At 38.5% G+C, this 15,951-nt stretch overlaps 1 protein-coding gene across 1 annotated transcript; it reads left to right on the top strand.

Moving 5' to 3' along the window:
- Positions 1-1,385: 1,385 nt before the first annotated feature.
- On the top strand, positions 1,386-15,642 carry rmp24 (ribonuclease MRP subunit p24). Its single transcript, XM_066715756.1, has 5 exons — positions 1,386-1,727; positions 5,893-5,915; positions 6,025-6,224; positions 12,343-12,548; positions 12,755-15,642. The coding sequence occupies exons 1-5, from the start codon at positions 1,630-1,632 to the stop codon at positions 12,903-12,905; spliced, it is 678 nt and encodes a 225-aa protein (XP_066571853.1). The 5' UTR covers positions 1,386-1,629; the 3' UTR covers positions 12,906-15,642.
- Positions 15,643-15,951: the final 309 nt, after the last annotated feature.

Below are 15,951 nucleotides of genomic sequence, written 5' to 3'. Positions count from 1 at the left end.
ACTAGTAGAAAATTGTCTTAGTCAGTAGGAAATTCTCTTATTCATTGATATGCTGATGATACAGTTCTTTATTCAGTTGCCTCTGCCCCGGACTTAGTGTTAAACTCTCTGCAACAAAGCTTTCTTTGTGTTCAGCAAGCTTTTTCTTCCTTAAACCTGGTTTTGAACACCTCCAAAACCAAAGTTATGTGATTTGGAAAGAAAAATGTCTACCCTCCTGGCATTATTGCTACCTCAGAGGGCCTACAGCTTGAGGTAGTTACCTCACACAAATATTTGGGAGTATGGCTTGATAATACACTGTCCTTTTCACTTCACATATCTAAGCTGCAGGCAAAGATAAAGTCTAGACTTGGTTTCCTTTATCGGAATCGCTCCTCTTTCACTCCAGCTGCCAAATTTACACTGGTCCAAATGATAATCCTCCCCATGCTGGATTACGGAGACATAGGATGGCAGGTAAGGGTGCTCTTGTGTGGCTTGATGTTTTTACCACACAGCCATTAGACTTGCCACCAGTGCTCCTTACAGAACACATCACTGCACGTTGTACTCCTCTGTCGATTGGCCTTCTCTATATACACGTTGCAAGATCCATTGGTTAATGTTTATTTATAAATCTCTATTAGGCTTCACTCCCCCCTTTTTGAGTAATCTAATACCTTCATCCTGTACAGATCTGCCAGACACATTCTGCTAAAGGTTCCCAAAGTGCATACGTCCCTGGGCTGCTCCTCTTTCCAGTTTGCTGCAGCCAGTGAGTGGGACGTGCTGTTGATAGGTCTTAAAATGAAGAGATTTATATCTATTCCCTCATTCAATGGCTTAATTGTGGTGACTCTTGCTGACATGTGCAGTTGTTACATGTAGCATGCTACCACTGTCAACCGTACCTTGCTTGCTGTGTGTTGTTTATGTGTGTGTTGATACTGTGTTGTGTTGCTGCCTTGTTATTGTTATTGCCTTTCTATGTTTCTGTGCTTTTGCTTGTTGCCGTGTTTTATTTGATTTTTATTATTTTTTTATAATGTTGTTTTATTTATTTCTAATCCCTATCCCTGTCCCTTCAGGAGGCCTTTTTTTTCTCCTGCCAGGCCGTTATTGTAAATAAGAATTTGTTCTTAATTAACATGCCTGGTAAAATAAAGGTTATAATTATAATAAAAAAGTAGTACTACTGCTCTTATCAATCTATGTTAAACGGTTGCTTTTAATTTAAATTATGCTTACTATTTGAATAAAACTAGTCTTTTGCAAATGTGTAGAATTGTAACGTGTAGTGTGGTTTACTGTGGTAAAAATACTGCCGTGTAGTGCGACGTGGTGAAATAGCAGTGCGGAAGTGGTGGGTGTAAGGGAGCGCTGCTAGTCTCCTCTTCCCACAGTGCCTTGCGCGTAAGGAGAGTGAAGCAGCATGGGAAATCTGGCAGGACGGTACAGTGAGCTGGCAGAAAGAGAATCTATTTGATAAGAAACTTTAAACACTGTCAATTTAAGTTTTATATGAAATTTAAACAACCGAGTATATATATTTATTGATTGATTTGTACTTAATGCACAAAATATAACCAAGAAGGCAGCTATTAAGTCTTTCTCTGGGTTGTGCTATAACCAGCGTGGTAAGCAAGCATGTGGGAACAGCCCCATGAGACGAAACAGCTCGGCTTTTTGAAGAAGGCCTCCCTTTATTACAGAGACATCTGCCCGGAGCAAGCCCGTGTTCTCGCGTAAGGGTTTCTTTCATTTTTGATATTGAACATAACATTGAAACGCTGGTTTATTCATGTTTTGAATAGTAGAGAAATATAACAGTCGTTCACTACTTTGACGCTAGGTGGCAGGGTCTTAACAGTTATATAAGGCTTGTTAGTTTTAGTTTTTGGAAATATGTTGAAGCTTATTTTATGTACTTACATAGTTTTAAGACAGTAAAGACAATAAACAATTCAGGAAGGTGGTTACATTATTGTTTGTTTTAAGTCCATATCATATCAGTATATCTTTAATATTTATTTTCCAAAATATGTGTAGTCTGTGTTGTCTTTATTTCTTACTGATGGCAATTTAGTTTAAACAATAAGCATTTAAAGCATTACAATAGTGCAGTAATACAATCAGTACAAAACCCAATAAGCATACATCCTAATACAACAGTAACAAGTGTACACATAATAAAGTAAAGTCCTGAAGGGAGAGGGGACATGGGAGAAGTCGCAGGAAAACAATAGAAAGAAGTACTAACAGTACATAAGTGCACAGGAGCAATATAAAGTGTCGATAAATAAAGTGCATAATGGCAAGAGTGCTGGAAGATCCAGAGTATAAGCTGCTGTATTACAGATAAATACCTTTCTTGTGATACACTGAGCTCTTTCTCTTTGAAGTAAAGGATTGTAACCTAATCAAGAACAAACATTTCAAGGAAAACAACAAAAACAAAAAAACTGTTCTGTAATTTGAATAGATAGATGATACTGTAACTTTAACATCAGGGGCCTTGTTGTGTTAGTTGCAGAATTGTATTTAGTGTCTTAACTAGTAGCTGGATATCCATAAATACCTCAAGCCAACATACATTTTGCCTTCACATCTATAACACCAGCAAGCAGAGAAGCACATTTAGTTGGCAGACAATTATGTGATACATACTTTGGCAAGTAAATGTGTTCCAGAGCTGCCTGGCCAATGTAGGTTATCGGATCTGATGAGCGGTACTCCCAGTGTCAGTCACTAAATTCCAACATATTAAATGGCATAACTGTAATGCATAAACGAAACCAAGGGCTATAAAAGAAAATGAATCAGTAAGGGCGTGAATGTATAATAACAAAGTAATAGTTATAATTAGATCAAGCGTATGCACCATCTGTGTAGCCTAAATTATTAGTTCCCAGATCTGCATAAGGCAGTGGGGATACCGAGTGGCTCACAAATACGTCTTTGTTTACAGTGTTGGCTGGGTCCTGTTGCCCAGAAAGCACTGGCTTGAATGTAAGCAGTCATAGCTGACTGTGACCAGAATTATCACAGGGGCTGCTGGGATTGAATGGCCTTGAAGTGAGACAGGGTTTTCTCAGTTTACACACAACAGCAACCCTTTGGTGTCCTGGGCACCTGTGACATGCAGTTCTTCCCTATAATGCTCCAGCTCAACAGGCACGTGTAGTGTAAGTGCACCGTGAAAAGAAACTGATCACTGTTACTACTGTGTATCTGTATCTGTGTGCCTCTCTACTGTGTTATTGCAAGGGTCATGATTATGATGAGCATGATGATTGGTGATCCAAAACTTGTCAGGGTAGGCCTATATCAAATAAAGAAACGTAGAAATGTGCACTGTCAAGAGGGTATGGTCTGTGTTTTAGATTTTTGGGTTGTTTTTGTGACATACGCTAAGATATGCCCCTAGACTTGAGCTAAGGGAGTAAAACGGGATTAACTGACTATGCAAATATAGTAAGTTAATGGAGCAACTATCCTGCAGTCTGTAGAGGGTCAGGTGGAATGTTTGGTGACAAATTATAGCCTATACATTCTGGCCCTGATCAAAGAAGACCAGAAACATGGAATTTCCTTTAGTGCAAAAGCCCAGTTACTTTTAAAGTTATGATAAATGTGTTAACATTTCGATTAGAATCATATCTGCCATTTAAATTACCAGTATTTTTGATCAGGTATTATGTCTCATTTGGCTACACAAAAAGCTTTTAACTGTATTAACCTTCAGATTGAGGGTAAGGGATCTCTGCTTGTGAGGGAAAAATCCTGAAGGTATTCTACAGTCATAAGGATAACCTTTTATTATTGTTGGCACTTGTTAGCCACCTAGGCAATACATCAAATTAGTTTGTGTTTATTATCTGTTTTATAAGAAATAAATCGGTAATAGCTCTGAATTCAAAGTTTTGTTTAAAATGTCTTCCAGTGAGTTGATAGAATAGTGTCACCGAGAAACACGCAGAGTATAAGCTAATTAGCTGGTATTTTAGTTCTGCGAGAACACCTTAGGCATATATCCCATAGAGTGTAGACATCTTGCATTGTAAATTAGGCTAATTTAAGTAACTAGGTGTTAACCCTTTACTGTGTAGTGCACTTGGGTTTACTCAACTAGAAGAGGATTTGTCACATAGGTGGTTCATTTTAGCTATTTGATGCCTGTTGCATGAATAATGTAAACCAAACACTACACAAGTTTCATCTTGATAATTGCCTCTCAGTATTCAGTATTCAGTTTTCAGGGTCAGCCTGTAGAAAAATGCTTTTCCTGCTGTATTTACTCTGTAAGATTACAATCGACGTGAGTTTATATGCATGTGTGTAAGAAGCAGAATTGTGGCTCTTCTTTATAAAGATATGTTACAGTCAGACTAGATCATCTATGCACTGTTTTCCTTATTGCCTTATTTGAGCTGTCTTCTACGTGGGTGAGATAGCATTGTAACAGTAATTGGATAAACCAGTGCAGGCTTTGGATTTTCAGACTATTACAGTACTAGACACATCAGAGACATAGTGTGATCACAAGTCAGTGTGTAATCAGTACTTGGGCTCCTAATTGATTCAGATTCCTAGACCAGCCAGCTGCTGGTAGCCCTGGCATCCCAGCAGGGCATGTATGCCGCCATCTGTGGTGCGCTGCTTGGCATCAATGAGGCCAGGCCACTGGGAGGATTGCAGCTGAAAGTGGAATTATCTTTCCACTTCTTATTCAAAGGACATATGTGGTTAGGAGAGCAATGGTATAACTATGTATATGTTTTGGTTATATTAGCTGTGCAAGGTTAGTCAGTCTCCCTGGCTGCATGTGGAACCCACAGATCTCTCAAGTGGAAAAACAAGGAGATTTTATTAACTTTACCACTGTAGTTCAGAAACGGTCATTTCATATCTGCAACTCCTCAAGATGGTTAACGATGAACATAGTGTAAAAACACCCACCATCATCACTAAATCATTGTTAATTTAACAAATAATGGTTGACTTAATGTCAAATTAACTGGGACCAGTTCAGACCTATATTAAACTAGCTATATTTAAATATAATAAAACACACTAACACTAGAGCAATACAGAATTGTCTGGTCTGGGCAGTATATTGCACTGAAATATAAGGAACACAATGTACTATAATACAGGGAATGTGCTGTACTGTACAGTTCTGCGTGTTTTCAGTATAAGTCAGTGGTGATGCAGTGTACCGGAGAGTACAGTTGTTCCATTAAACTGTCCTTGATTGCAGGAAGCTTTAATTTAACATGTGAGACAGACATTGGCTTGACATAGTGGAAGATTAATCTAAGCATTATCTTTCCTGAAGCAGGTGTGTGTGAACCATGCCAAATTCAAATGTCATTGGTCATTTTCAGTGTGACTTACTATTTATACCACAGATATCATGATGTATCAGTATACATGTTTCCTAAAAAAGTGCAGTAAACAAAGAATAAAAAAATGCTAATGATACTTCTATATTTTTGGGCGGTCAAACAGAAACATGGTATATATGTATGTATGCGTGTGTTTATATTATATACATATATATTAACACAGAGAGCTAGATAATATATATTCGGTTTACCTTTAATACATTGTAAAAGGAACATTTTTTATTGTATTGTTTTACCATTTTACTGAAGTTTATAAATGTATATAGTAATGTAACTCAAGAACATTATACAACCTAGATTAACATTAGATTACATTTATGATGTGTTAGAATGTTCTATGAGTTCTAGCTGATTTTACTTGTTACATTTGTTTTAAATGTACCTTCACTGTATGTATGCTTAGGTTCAAGCAATCAGAGAGATGTTTTTCTGACTGCTTTATTTCACAGAACTATATAAAAGGATACTGTGAATAACCTATAACACTTTTTTTTTATTTTAGGAGGAGACATCAGTGCATGGAAGGTAAGCTCAAAACTGCAAACAGTTATATTCTACTATGTTCACTGAGTTATATAAAGCACAGTTTGTTTTTTTTAACGAATGAGCTCCCTATGCTCCTCTTTCTGTGTAGGTAGAAAGCTGCCGGACACAATTATTTGTCCACAATGTTTCCAGTGGCTTCTTCCTGACAATCACAGAGTGAGATTCAAACCTAAACGGAAAGCATCCCTGCAGGTTCAGAGGATATTGAAGAGAGAAGCAGCACATAGGATACTCAGCCTGAAGCAAACCAAGATTTTGAAGCGGTTTCTGAGTTCAACCAACACAATGGTAAGCCTCATGGAGGAACACAGTCCTCTTGCAAATGCTTGCAAAATAAGATCCACAGAAATATACAGGCCTATTGATTGTTCGTTAGGGGTAACTTATGGACTTGGATTTAGTGAACTCTGATTACTGATTTTCCATTCAGTGAGCGAATGCCTACCAGCTATTAAATTCAATAAATCTATTTCCTATTTCAGTTCTTCTGGAGGGGACAATGGTCACACAAAAGAGCGTAATTGATGTCTGTTATGTGTACCTTTAGGCTTTCACAATACCGGACACTGGGGCTAGACCTGTTTTTCCAAATGTGACTGTTCAATTATTTAAATGTCCAGTGTTAAGATTTGTCTGAAACCACCAACAATTGCTGCCATCGATGCATTCAATGTGCTTCCTTGGTTCATCTCTTGGGAATCTCTGATGTATTTGGGAAAGCAGTGTTTTGATTTTCTTAAAATATACTTTCTCTGAAATTCGAAGATCAGTATATTGTGCAACAACTGTATAACCATAAATAGTTGTAAGCTGCAAGATACATGCTTTCCAGTCCCTGAAACTGGGCTATGAGAAGAATGTCAGAGGAAAGACATGGGGAGACAAGAGGGGGGGGGACACGTGCATGCATTCCTGGATGACAAGTTCATGCAGTGCTGTCCTTCAGTAATTGAGGAAGGTCAGAACATCATCTCTGGACCAGCTGATAAACTCAAGTGTGGAGAAAAAGTAGAGCAATTCAGTTTATCAGTTTAGAAAAAGGACTGGAGAAAAGCTGTTGCCAAGAGGTATATTTCAGAAGAGGTCCTAGCGATGCTTTATCAAGTGTCCAACTGTAGCATAGTTGTGGGAGGAATCTTTAAATCTGGGTTAAATAATAATAATGAAGTCCACCACTGGCAGACCCGTACTGTACTGTAGGAAGTAGAATTACTAGGAGAACCAAAACTGATTACAGGCTTACTGTGCAGTCTCCAGTTAAATTTAATTTTGACTTGTTTGTTTTGTTGAACCCAAAATAGTAAAAAAGAAAATCCCCCCAATAGATTTTTATTTTGGCTACGGTTTCTTTTAAAATTGATCTGTTTTTTCTGTTGTTTTTTAATTGACCAAAGCCAGTGAAAGTTCTGTGAGGGTTTAACTATGGGATTTTATGCAGTGCAGGGAACAATGGAGGGATTCAAGAGCAGAGTTTAATATAAGCAGATAGGGGTGAGCTTCGATTAACATCATCAGTGAAGAACCATATCAGGATCGGAGCTTTAAACTGAATAGGAGTAGGGATGGGAGCCTGGGGAGGGTTGCAGTAGTGGTGTCATGAAGAGAAGGTAATGAAAAAATGAGGCAAGCAGCAAAGCTTCAGGAGAGCTGTAAAGGGGGGGTTGCAGAAACAGTGCTGCAGACTCTGGACTTGAAAAGAGACGCATTGCATTGTGTGCATGAAGCGTTATCATATCAACACATACCGTTGTCAGAGGATGCAGGGATCATTGTGCTCTATCTCAATTACACCACAGCATGGACAGGAATTTCTAAGTTCTTTATCTGAGAACTGAGAGCTGTACTCCAGGGTTTTCCTGTTTCACCGTCATTGTATTTTCAAATCCCTGTTTGTCTTTGTTTTTGTGTAATTCCTTGTAAATTGTTAAAGATTTTACTTGCATGACACACTTTACACAGGGTCTGGGGTTTGCAATAGAAAATGGCAGCTATAATATATTAGTGTAGCAGATTTATTCATCAGATGGCTTCCGAGTCTGTCAGCTGCAAATCTAAAGTAGATCGCCTACTTCCTGTGATTCATCAGATCACACGAGTCCTGCTCCTGCAATTCTCTCAGCCCCTCAGCAGCTCGGCGGTGGTCTGAATGCTGCGCAGAGTTAGAATCAATTTTCATTAGTGAGCAGCATCAGCGCTCTGATGTCGCTCCCGTTTCCTGTGCATCCCATCCCACTCAAGGACAGGCATGCCTGGGGGTGAGCAGCATCAAGGACACATTTACCAATCCCTCTTGGCACATGGCAGCTTGAATTATTTTAGAAGTGTAGTGTATAAATAGACAACAAAAGACCACATCCGTCAGATTTGATTGCACAGCATTCCTCATGTCTGTCTGCAACACTTTGTTTGTGGGATTATCTGAGCTGGGGCGTCACTAGCTCTGTGATTCTCTTGCACTTTCTTAGTCATGCATGAATTCATGCTGGAACAGTTCAATAGAGACAGTGCAAATGTTGCTTTTCATATGTCTTTCACAATTGCAATAATCTGCATGTCTGCTTTTATGTAATGGCTTGCTTAACTAATCACACTGTATTAACTACAGTTAAGCAGATGATGAATGTTTAATCAGATTGCTGCATTCTTTATGAACAAGTTTTTCTGCAGAAGTTAGCAGCTAAAATGTTCATTTAATTGTGAAAAATTACAGTATTTGTTGTGGCTAAAATGTAGGGATTTACAGTGCATCCGGAAAGTATTCACAGCGCTTCACTTTTTCCACATTTTGTTATGTTATAGCCTTATTCCAAAGTGGATTCAATTCATTATTTTCCTCAATTCTACAAACAATACCCCATAATGACAACGTGAAAGAAGTTTGTTTGAAATCTTTGCAAATGTATTAAAAATAAAAAACAAAAAAAGCACAAGTTTTCACAGCCTTTGCCATGACACTCAAAATTGAGCTCAGGTGCATCCTGTTTCCACTGATCATCCTTGATGTTTCTACAACTTGATTGGAGTCCACCTGTGGTAAATTCAGTTGATCCGTATATGGAAGAAGTTTGGAACCACCAGGACTCTTCCTAGAACTGGCCACCCGGCCAAACTGAGCGATCGGGGGAGAAGGGCCTTAGTCAGGGAGGTGACCAAGAACCCGATGGTCACTCTGCCAGAGCTCCAGTGTGTCTCTATGGAGAGAGGAGAACCTTCCAGAAGAACAACCATCTCTGCAGCACTCCACCAATCAGGCCTGTATGGTAGAGTGGCCAGACGGAAGCCACTCCTCAGTAAAAGGCACATGACAGCCCACCTGGAGTTTGCCAAAAGGCACCTGAAGGACTCTCGGACCATGAGAAACAAAATTCGCTGGTCTGATGAAACAAAGATTTGAACTATTTGGCCTGAATGGCAAGCATCATGTCTGGAGGAAACCAGGCACCGCTCATCACCTGGCCAATACCATCCCTACAGTGAAGCATGGTGGTGGTGGCAGCATCATGCCGTGGGGATGTTTTTCAGTGGCAGGAACTGGGAGACTAGTCAGGATCGAGGGAAAGATGAATGCAGCAATGTACAGAGACATCCTTGATGGAAACCTGCTCCAGAGCGCTCTGGACCTCAGATTGGGGCGAAGGTTCATCTTCCAACAGGACAACGACCCTAAACACACAGCCAAGATAACAAAGGAGTGGCTACAGGACAACTCTGTGGATGTCCTTGAGTGGCCCAGCCAGAGCCCAGACTTGAACCCGACTGAACATCTCTGGAGAGATCTGAAAATGGCTGTGCACCGACGCTCCCCATCCAACCTGATGGAGCTTGAGAGGTCCTGCAAAGAAGAATGGAAGAAACTGCCCAAAAATAGGTGTGCCAAGCTTGTAGCATCATACTCAAAAAGACTTGAGGCTGTAATTGGTGCCAAAGGTGCTTCAACAAAGTATTGAGCAAAGGCTGTGAATACTTACGTACATGTGCTTTTTTTGTGCTTTTTTTGTTTTTAATAAATTTGCAAAGATTTCAAACAAACTTCTTTCATGTTGTCGTTTTTGAGGAAAATAATGAATTTAATCAATTTTGGAATAAGTCTGTAACATAACAAAATGTGGAAAAAGTGAAGCGCTGTGAATACTTTCCGGATGCACTGTATATTATAACTGCAGTGCAGACATATTTTTTATATTAATTTTAGGAGATAAGGAAAGTGTAACCACGTGAGCCTTATTAGAGACGCGTTTACTTTGTGAATGTCATGCTTGATCACGCTCATGCTGGAAGTGTACCGCCAGCTGCAGTGCGCAATCTGAGGAGCGGAGTGTAAACCTGAGACAAATTGGCACGCTTGTGTTATGTTCCAAAACCGTCTCCAAATCCAGCTGTGTCCCTTTTGATCTTTGGAATTGTCAACTCCTGCTTATAGCAAATAGGCCTAATAGTTTGCTAGTCAGATTGTCAGATACAACCCCTTTCTCTAGTGTTGTTTTTTTCTTCCTTCGCAAATGACATGGTATGCACTGGGAATGTCTACTTTACCATTGCTTTCCATTTGAACTGTCATTTGAGTTGGTCGTTCCTTGGAATTTCAACAAAAAGGTTCCTCTAAATACTTGTTCTATAAACTATCTCAGCATTCTAAAGTAACCATACACATCTGTAGTTGCATTGCAATGCTTTTTTGTTTTTGGTTTGATACAGTAAAACACTTTTTAGACAGACCCTGTATAAAGACCTATGTATAATTACATGATTTGAATTTTGATTGTATTTCTTAATAATTTTTAAGATTTAAAATAAAACAATTGAAAGTTGCTTCATCAGATACAAGTAAGTAAATCGAGTCACAGGTATTAAATAAAAATGATCCCATCAACCATTATTGCTATTTTTGTATTTGGTTGCATCTGGTCATCTAAACCTTGTTATGACAGCTTTACTTGATCCACATTTCAAGACAGTGTATAGTAGATTTAATATCTAGGTGTGGTTTTGACAAGATCCAACCCCCTCTTAGGCAGCCCCTTCAAAACCAATTGATTCTAGTTGCAGCATATTTTTATATTTTTCTCCTCCTGTCATGCTGGTTAATACTGGTTTCTCTATAGATTATTGCTTTGAGCAGTGCAATTGTATTTGTGACAACCCTTCCCAAAGGCAGAAGTACAGGGCTGAATTTTCCAGTTCCGCCTGGTGCGGATTGATTGGCTTGCAGCCGTGTAGCTGTGCTTTATAAAGGGAGACACGCACACTGCAGTCATTAAACAGTCTAGACGAGACCTTCCAGCTCGCTGTGTGCATCAGCCTCCCACCTGTTTATCATCATGGCAACCTTTGTTTCGGTGAGTCTGAGTAGCCAGGTTTGTAGATTGTTTTAAATTTGATTTTGATGGAGCACAGCTTATAACAGTTGCTGCTTTATTGATTTTAAAAAACTTTAGGGGGGTTTTACAGTTTGCTCACAGCTTTGGGTGTATAAACATATATTTTAGTCACAGTGGAAATGTTTAGCTTTTAATGTGAAACAAAGATTTAGTTAGGGCAAGTTAATACAGAATACTTCAGTATTTGAGGAATTCCACTTTGTGCTGAATGTTGATGCTGTGATTGAAACTTGAAATCATGTATACACAGTATTGGGTTTCAGCTGAATAGGAACTGCACTTTTTGTATGCTAGTGCTCTGGATTTAAATTAAGCTTTACTTGGATGAAATAATGAATGTAATTGTACTAGTTTATCACACATTTGCTATGATGCTGTTTGTGGAATTATTTCTTGGCAGATTCTTTCTTAGCAGGTGACTTAGTTTTCACAAGAAACATTTTCAAAACATAAGTGCAGCACATACAATCAATATAAAATACAATGGAATTGCTCTCAAAATATTCCTTTTGTAATGTCAAAGGCTAAATGATTATGTTAAAATGTATTTATTACAAAGATTCTTGTTCTCTTGTTTTTGTGTTGGATGACAGTTACTGCTGTACATTTGCCAAAAAGAAAAAGCTTTTGTGAGGCTGTTATCCTCAGAGTCAACCTGGAATGAACTCCTGTCACATGCAGCCCTCTCCACAGGCAACAAGTACAGATTCCAGCGATCATTCAGACAAGCATTTTAATTGGACTGCAGTTTTAATAAACGTCCAAGAGAAAACTTAATATGCAGAGCTTCGGAACAGCATGCAGTTTAAGTGTGTTGGATTTGCAAACAGTCTCGGAGGCCTGCAGATTTGAAAATCCAATATGAGCTTTGTGAAGATTAAGACGCATTTTGAATTAATACGCTATTCTTCTGATTAACATTGCTGAAGTCAGATACCACCATTTAAAATATCATATAATCTCTGGCTTCTGTGGTAATCAGTGGAAAATATAATGACCAGTTCAGATGTCTTTCTTTTGTCCCTTAGCTGGTTACTTGCTACAACTGCAACAAAACCACAAGACACAGTGGTGTAAACCGAGATTTCTTAAATGCCTTTTCGAGGAGCCTCAGCACGCCCGCCAATATGAACAAACACAAGGCAGCCAGCAGGACCCCTCAGTCTGCTAACAAAGGAACTACACCGCTGCCAAAGTCTACCTCAAAAAACGCAAGCCCAGCTGGAACCCCGAGGTAATATTGCTTATATCAGGAATACCAAGACTTATGTCACTTTTTGGTGTTTTATCATTTTAATTAACATGGTTGCTGTTTGCATTTAACTGAAAACTGTGATTTATTTGTTTGTAAAAGCAAATTTGCTTCATTGCACATGTGTAACATACATGTGCCTCTCGCCTAGAAAACACAACTCATGGAGGGTTTCTTTCCCTTCACAGGTCGGTTTCCGCTGAGCCTGCCAGCTCCTCTTCCTCCAAGTCAGCCAGTGCAAAGAAGTTTGCATTTTCTCGTCTCAAAAGGTTATTGATCATTGAAGAAAAACAAAAGAACAAGAAGGGCGGCCTGCAGGACTTCCTCTCTTCTCTGTGAATGATATGAAGCTAAACTGTGGCAGTGGTTTGGGCATAAGAAGTGGAGTCTGATGCTCTGGGATTCAAATCCTCAAACTGAGATGAAATGGAAGGGTCTGTCATCTGCCAGTGAGCTTAACTCTAGATGTATGGGGAATGATCTGCAGTTCTTCTAAAGGTCTTTCCTCTGGTAGTTTAATGTCTTGATGGGGGGAAAATGATTCCTCCAGAGCATCTCGGGGCCCACGCAAAGAGTCTCTATCCCTTTGGTAATATTGGTGCCAGAGAACCGACTATCTTCACTGCCGAGTATCAGCCTGCTGTGTTGCACCAGAATAGGGCCGAACGCCTGCATACCGATATAAGGCTAGGAGACTTAGTGTGTTTATTTAATTGGGGTTCAATAATTGAAATTGAAATTGAATTGAAAAATGTAGGTGTATGTTTAAGCAAGCTCTGTCTTTGAATGTTCAAATTCTGATGTTTTCATTTATGTAGCTTCTTTGAATTCAGAAGCCTTTAACCTCTTGATATTTACAAGTATAGATGTATTTTTGGATAGTTTTACATAAGGCCTTTTCAAAGAATGTGTACTTTGAAAGCCTCAAGGCTTCACACAGAAGTGGATTTGTGGCACACCTTATTTTTTGGATAATAGTCATTTGGGTACAGTGTTCAACTTGGCTTGTTGGTAATATGAAGATCGCCTTTATGGGCATTGAATTAATTAGCTAACATATTTACATTTAAAATAAAAAAAAAAACTGTTTGGCCTTAACTTGTTGGGGGGCTTATTTGTGATGGGATAAGACCAAATATACATACAAAGGCTATTACAATTCTTTCTTAAATGATTTTTGTTCATGCTGTTTACATTGTTTACCTAAAAGTTTTGGTGTTCTAAAGGAAAAGGTCCTTAATTTTATTTTTCCCAATCAATTGAAATAGGTTCACTGTATGTTTTTTTTTTTTTTTTTACTGTTTTTTAAATACCTTGTTAAAATATTGAAAGCATAATTAAATTTCTTAATACAGTACATTAACAGGTCATTTTGCAATAAATAAATACATATACTGTTATTTTGTTTTATGATTGTTTAAATATTTAACTTAGATCTATCATTCATATATATAGGTTTTTTATTTTTATGAGATATGCAATGTGTTAAATATTAAAGTGAGTTTCATACATGCTCTAATTATAGACGGGTAGATTTGTGTTCCTGTTTCAATATTCTTAAAAAGACACCCATGTTCATTTTTAAGGATGTTACTATCTAGTTATGGTTCAACTGCATCATGCATTTTCCATAGTCATAAAAACGTCATACGATCTTAAAATATGTTGTTTAGTAGGGACTTTTTATGTAATGTATAATTTGTGTTTATTACATTAAGGGAGAAAACATTGCAATAATTTATATTAGCAGTACACGTCTATATTACCATTTAGACTACTACCAAGTATAACGGGATACTTTAGCAATTAGTTTGTATCTAGGCACATTATCGATTTTTTTATAATATTGTATCAAAGTGAGTTATTAAAACATGCTATTCGTGTTTTAGTTTTCGCCATAATATTCTTTACAATTAGTGGTTTTGTTATCTGCTTAACTACAACCGTGTTTAATAAATTGGCACTTGTTTCCTCGCAGTCCTTGTGGGATGGTTAGCGCTGCTTTGGTTCTGTCAGACTGTCCAGTATGTGCGTCGTCGTTGTTTGTTTGTTTGTTTGTGTATTTGTTCTGTATTGTCAGGAAATGCTGATGAGGACGGCTAAAAAGCGTTCAGGACTATTGTTCCAACAACTGAAAAAAATAATCCGTTTGTGCAAATGTCATCAGAAGCTATGTTAAGCGGGTGAAAACGTAAATCTAAATGTACTATTTCTGTGTTACTCAGGAAATGTATAATAATGAATAGATGTATTGTATTTTGGCAGCATTCCTAGTGGATATGCATTTACCGTCCTCGTCCCTGTGTGCAGTGTAGACGGTGCTGACCTCCAGCTGCAACACAGGCAGTGACGGCACTGCGAGCGCCTGCGTGGTGCAAGCGTGACGCGCAGGCTTGGTTTTTGTGACAAACCCGCATGGATCATTCTGTATGCTTTCCTATCTTGAGAAGTTTAATCTATTTTGGAAAAAGGTCTAATTGTACTCATATTCACGATCTCTGAGGCGAGACTCAAGCAAAGCTGTATTTAATATATATGTATATTGGTAATAAAGACATGGCTTATTGAATTAGTTGTACGTAGAAATATGATCGATTTACAATATTATACCTATCAATGGGACATACATATATTTTTTATCGTTTATTTTATTTCTCTCATTCTGTAACCATTTGTTTAACCATTAGTGTACTAACTGTTGGAAATTACATTAGTTACCATATTGATACCACGTTTCACAGTTCGCATGAAGAAACAAGTAAATTGGGTTATGGGGCAGGGGGTTCTGTAAGGAATCTACAATAATCTTGTAAATAGTGGTTTTCTGTTAGTTTGAGAAAATTCCAGGGTGCCAAAAATTGATTTCAGTCTAATTTAGGTTATCCTATCTGAAACATGCATGCCCAGCAAACAAATGGTGCTTGCTCGTGATGAGTTGGTGGGATAGCCTGGCTGAGGTCCTCAGTTCTGCAGGATTATTTTTGGTTGTGTGTATGTGTAATGTGAATAAGCTGCTAATATAAGTCTGCCTAATAAAGCCATGTCTCTAAATAGACCGGGCATTTGAGAACTGCAAGCAATGGTGTATTCTCATTATTTCCAAAGAAACCCAAAATTCTGCATTGGTACCAGTAGTGGGATCTGGATAGTGAGGCATTAAACGCTAGAGCAATGGGAAGAAAGTGCAGCAAGAGTTTGAGCTCTGCAGGATGTAGAAATCTCTGCCAAAGCCAGTGAGTGAGACCCGGCTGAGAGAGGCTACATACAGCCAGCGTGTAAGGCCCAAATGACGTGAAAGAAATACAAAGTGGGAGCTACAGGAACAGTTGCAACCGCCAGACAAGGCCTGTACTGTACTGGAATGGCAGGATGATGAAAAGTGTGA

The sequence above is a fragment of the Amia ocellicauda genome, chromosome 10 (assembly GCF_036373705.1).
Source record: "Amia ocellicauda isolate fAmiCal2 chromosome 10, fAmiCal2.hap1, whole genome shotgun sequence".
NCBI classification, from domain to species: Eukaryota; Metazoa; Chordata; class Actinopteri; order Amiiformes; family Amiidae; genus Amia; species Amia ocellicauda.
The sequence above is the reverse complement of the archived record's forward strand: the minus strand, read 5'-3'. Positions and strand labels throughout refer to the sequence as shown.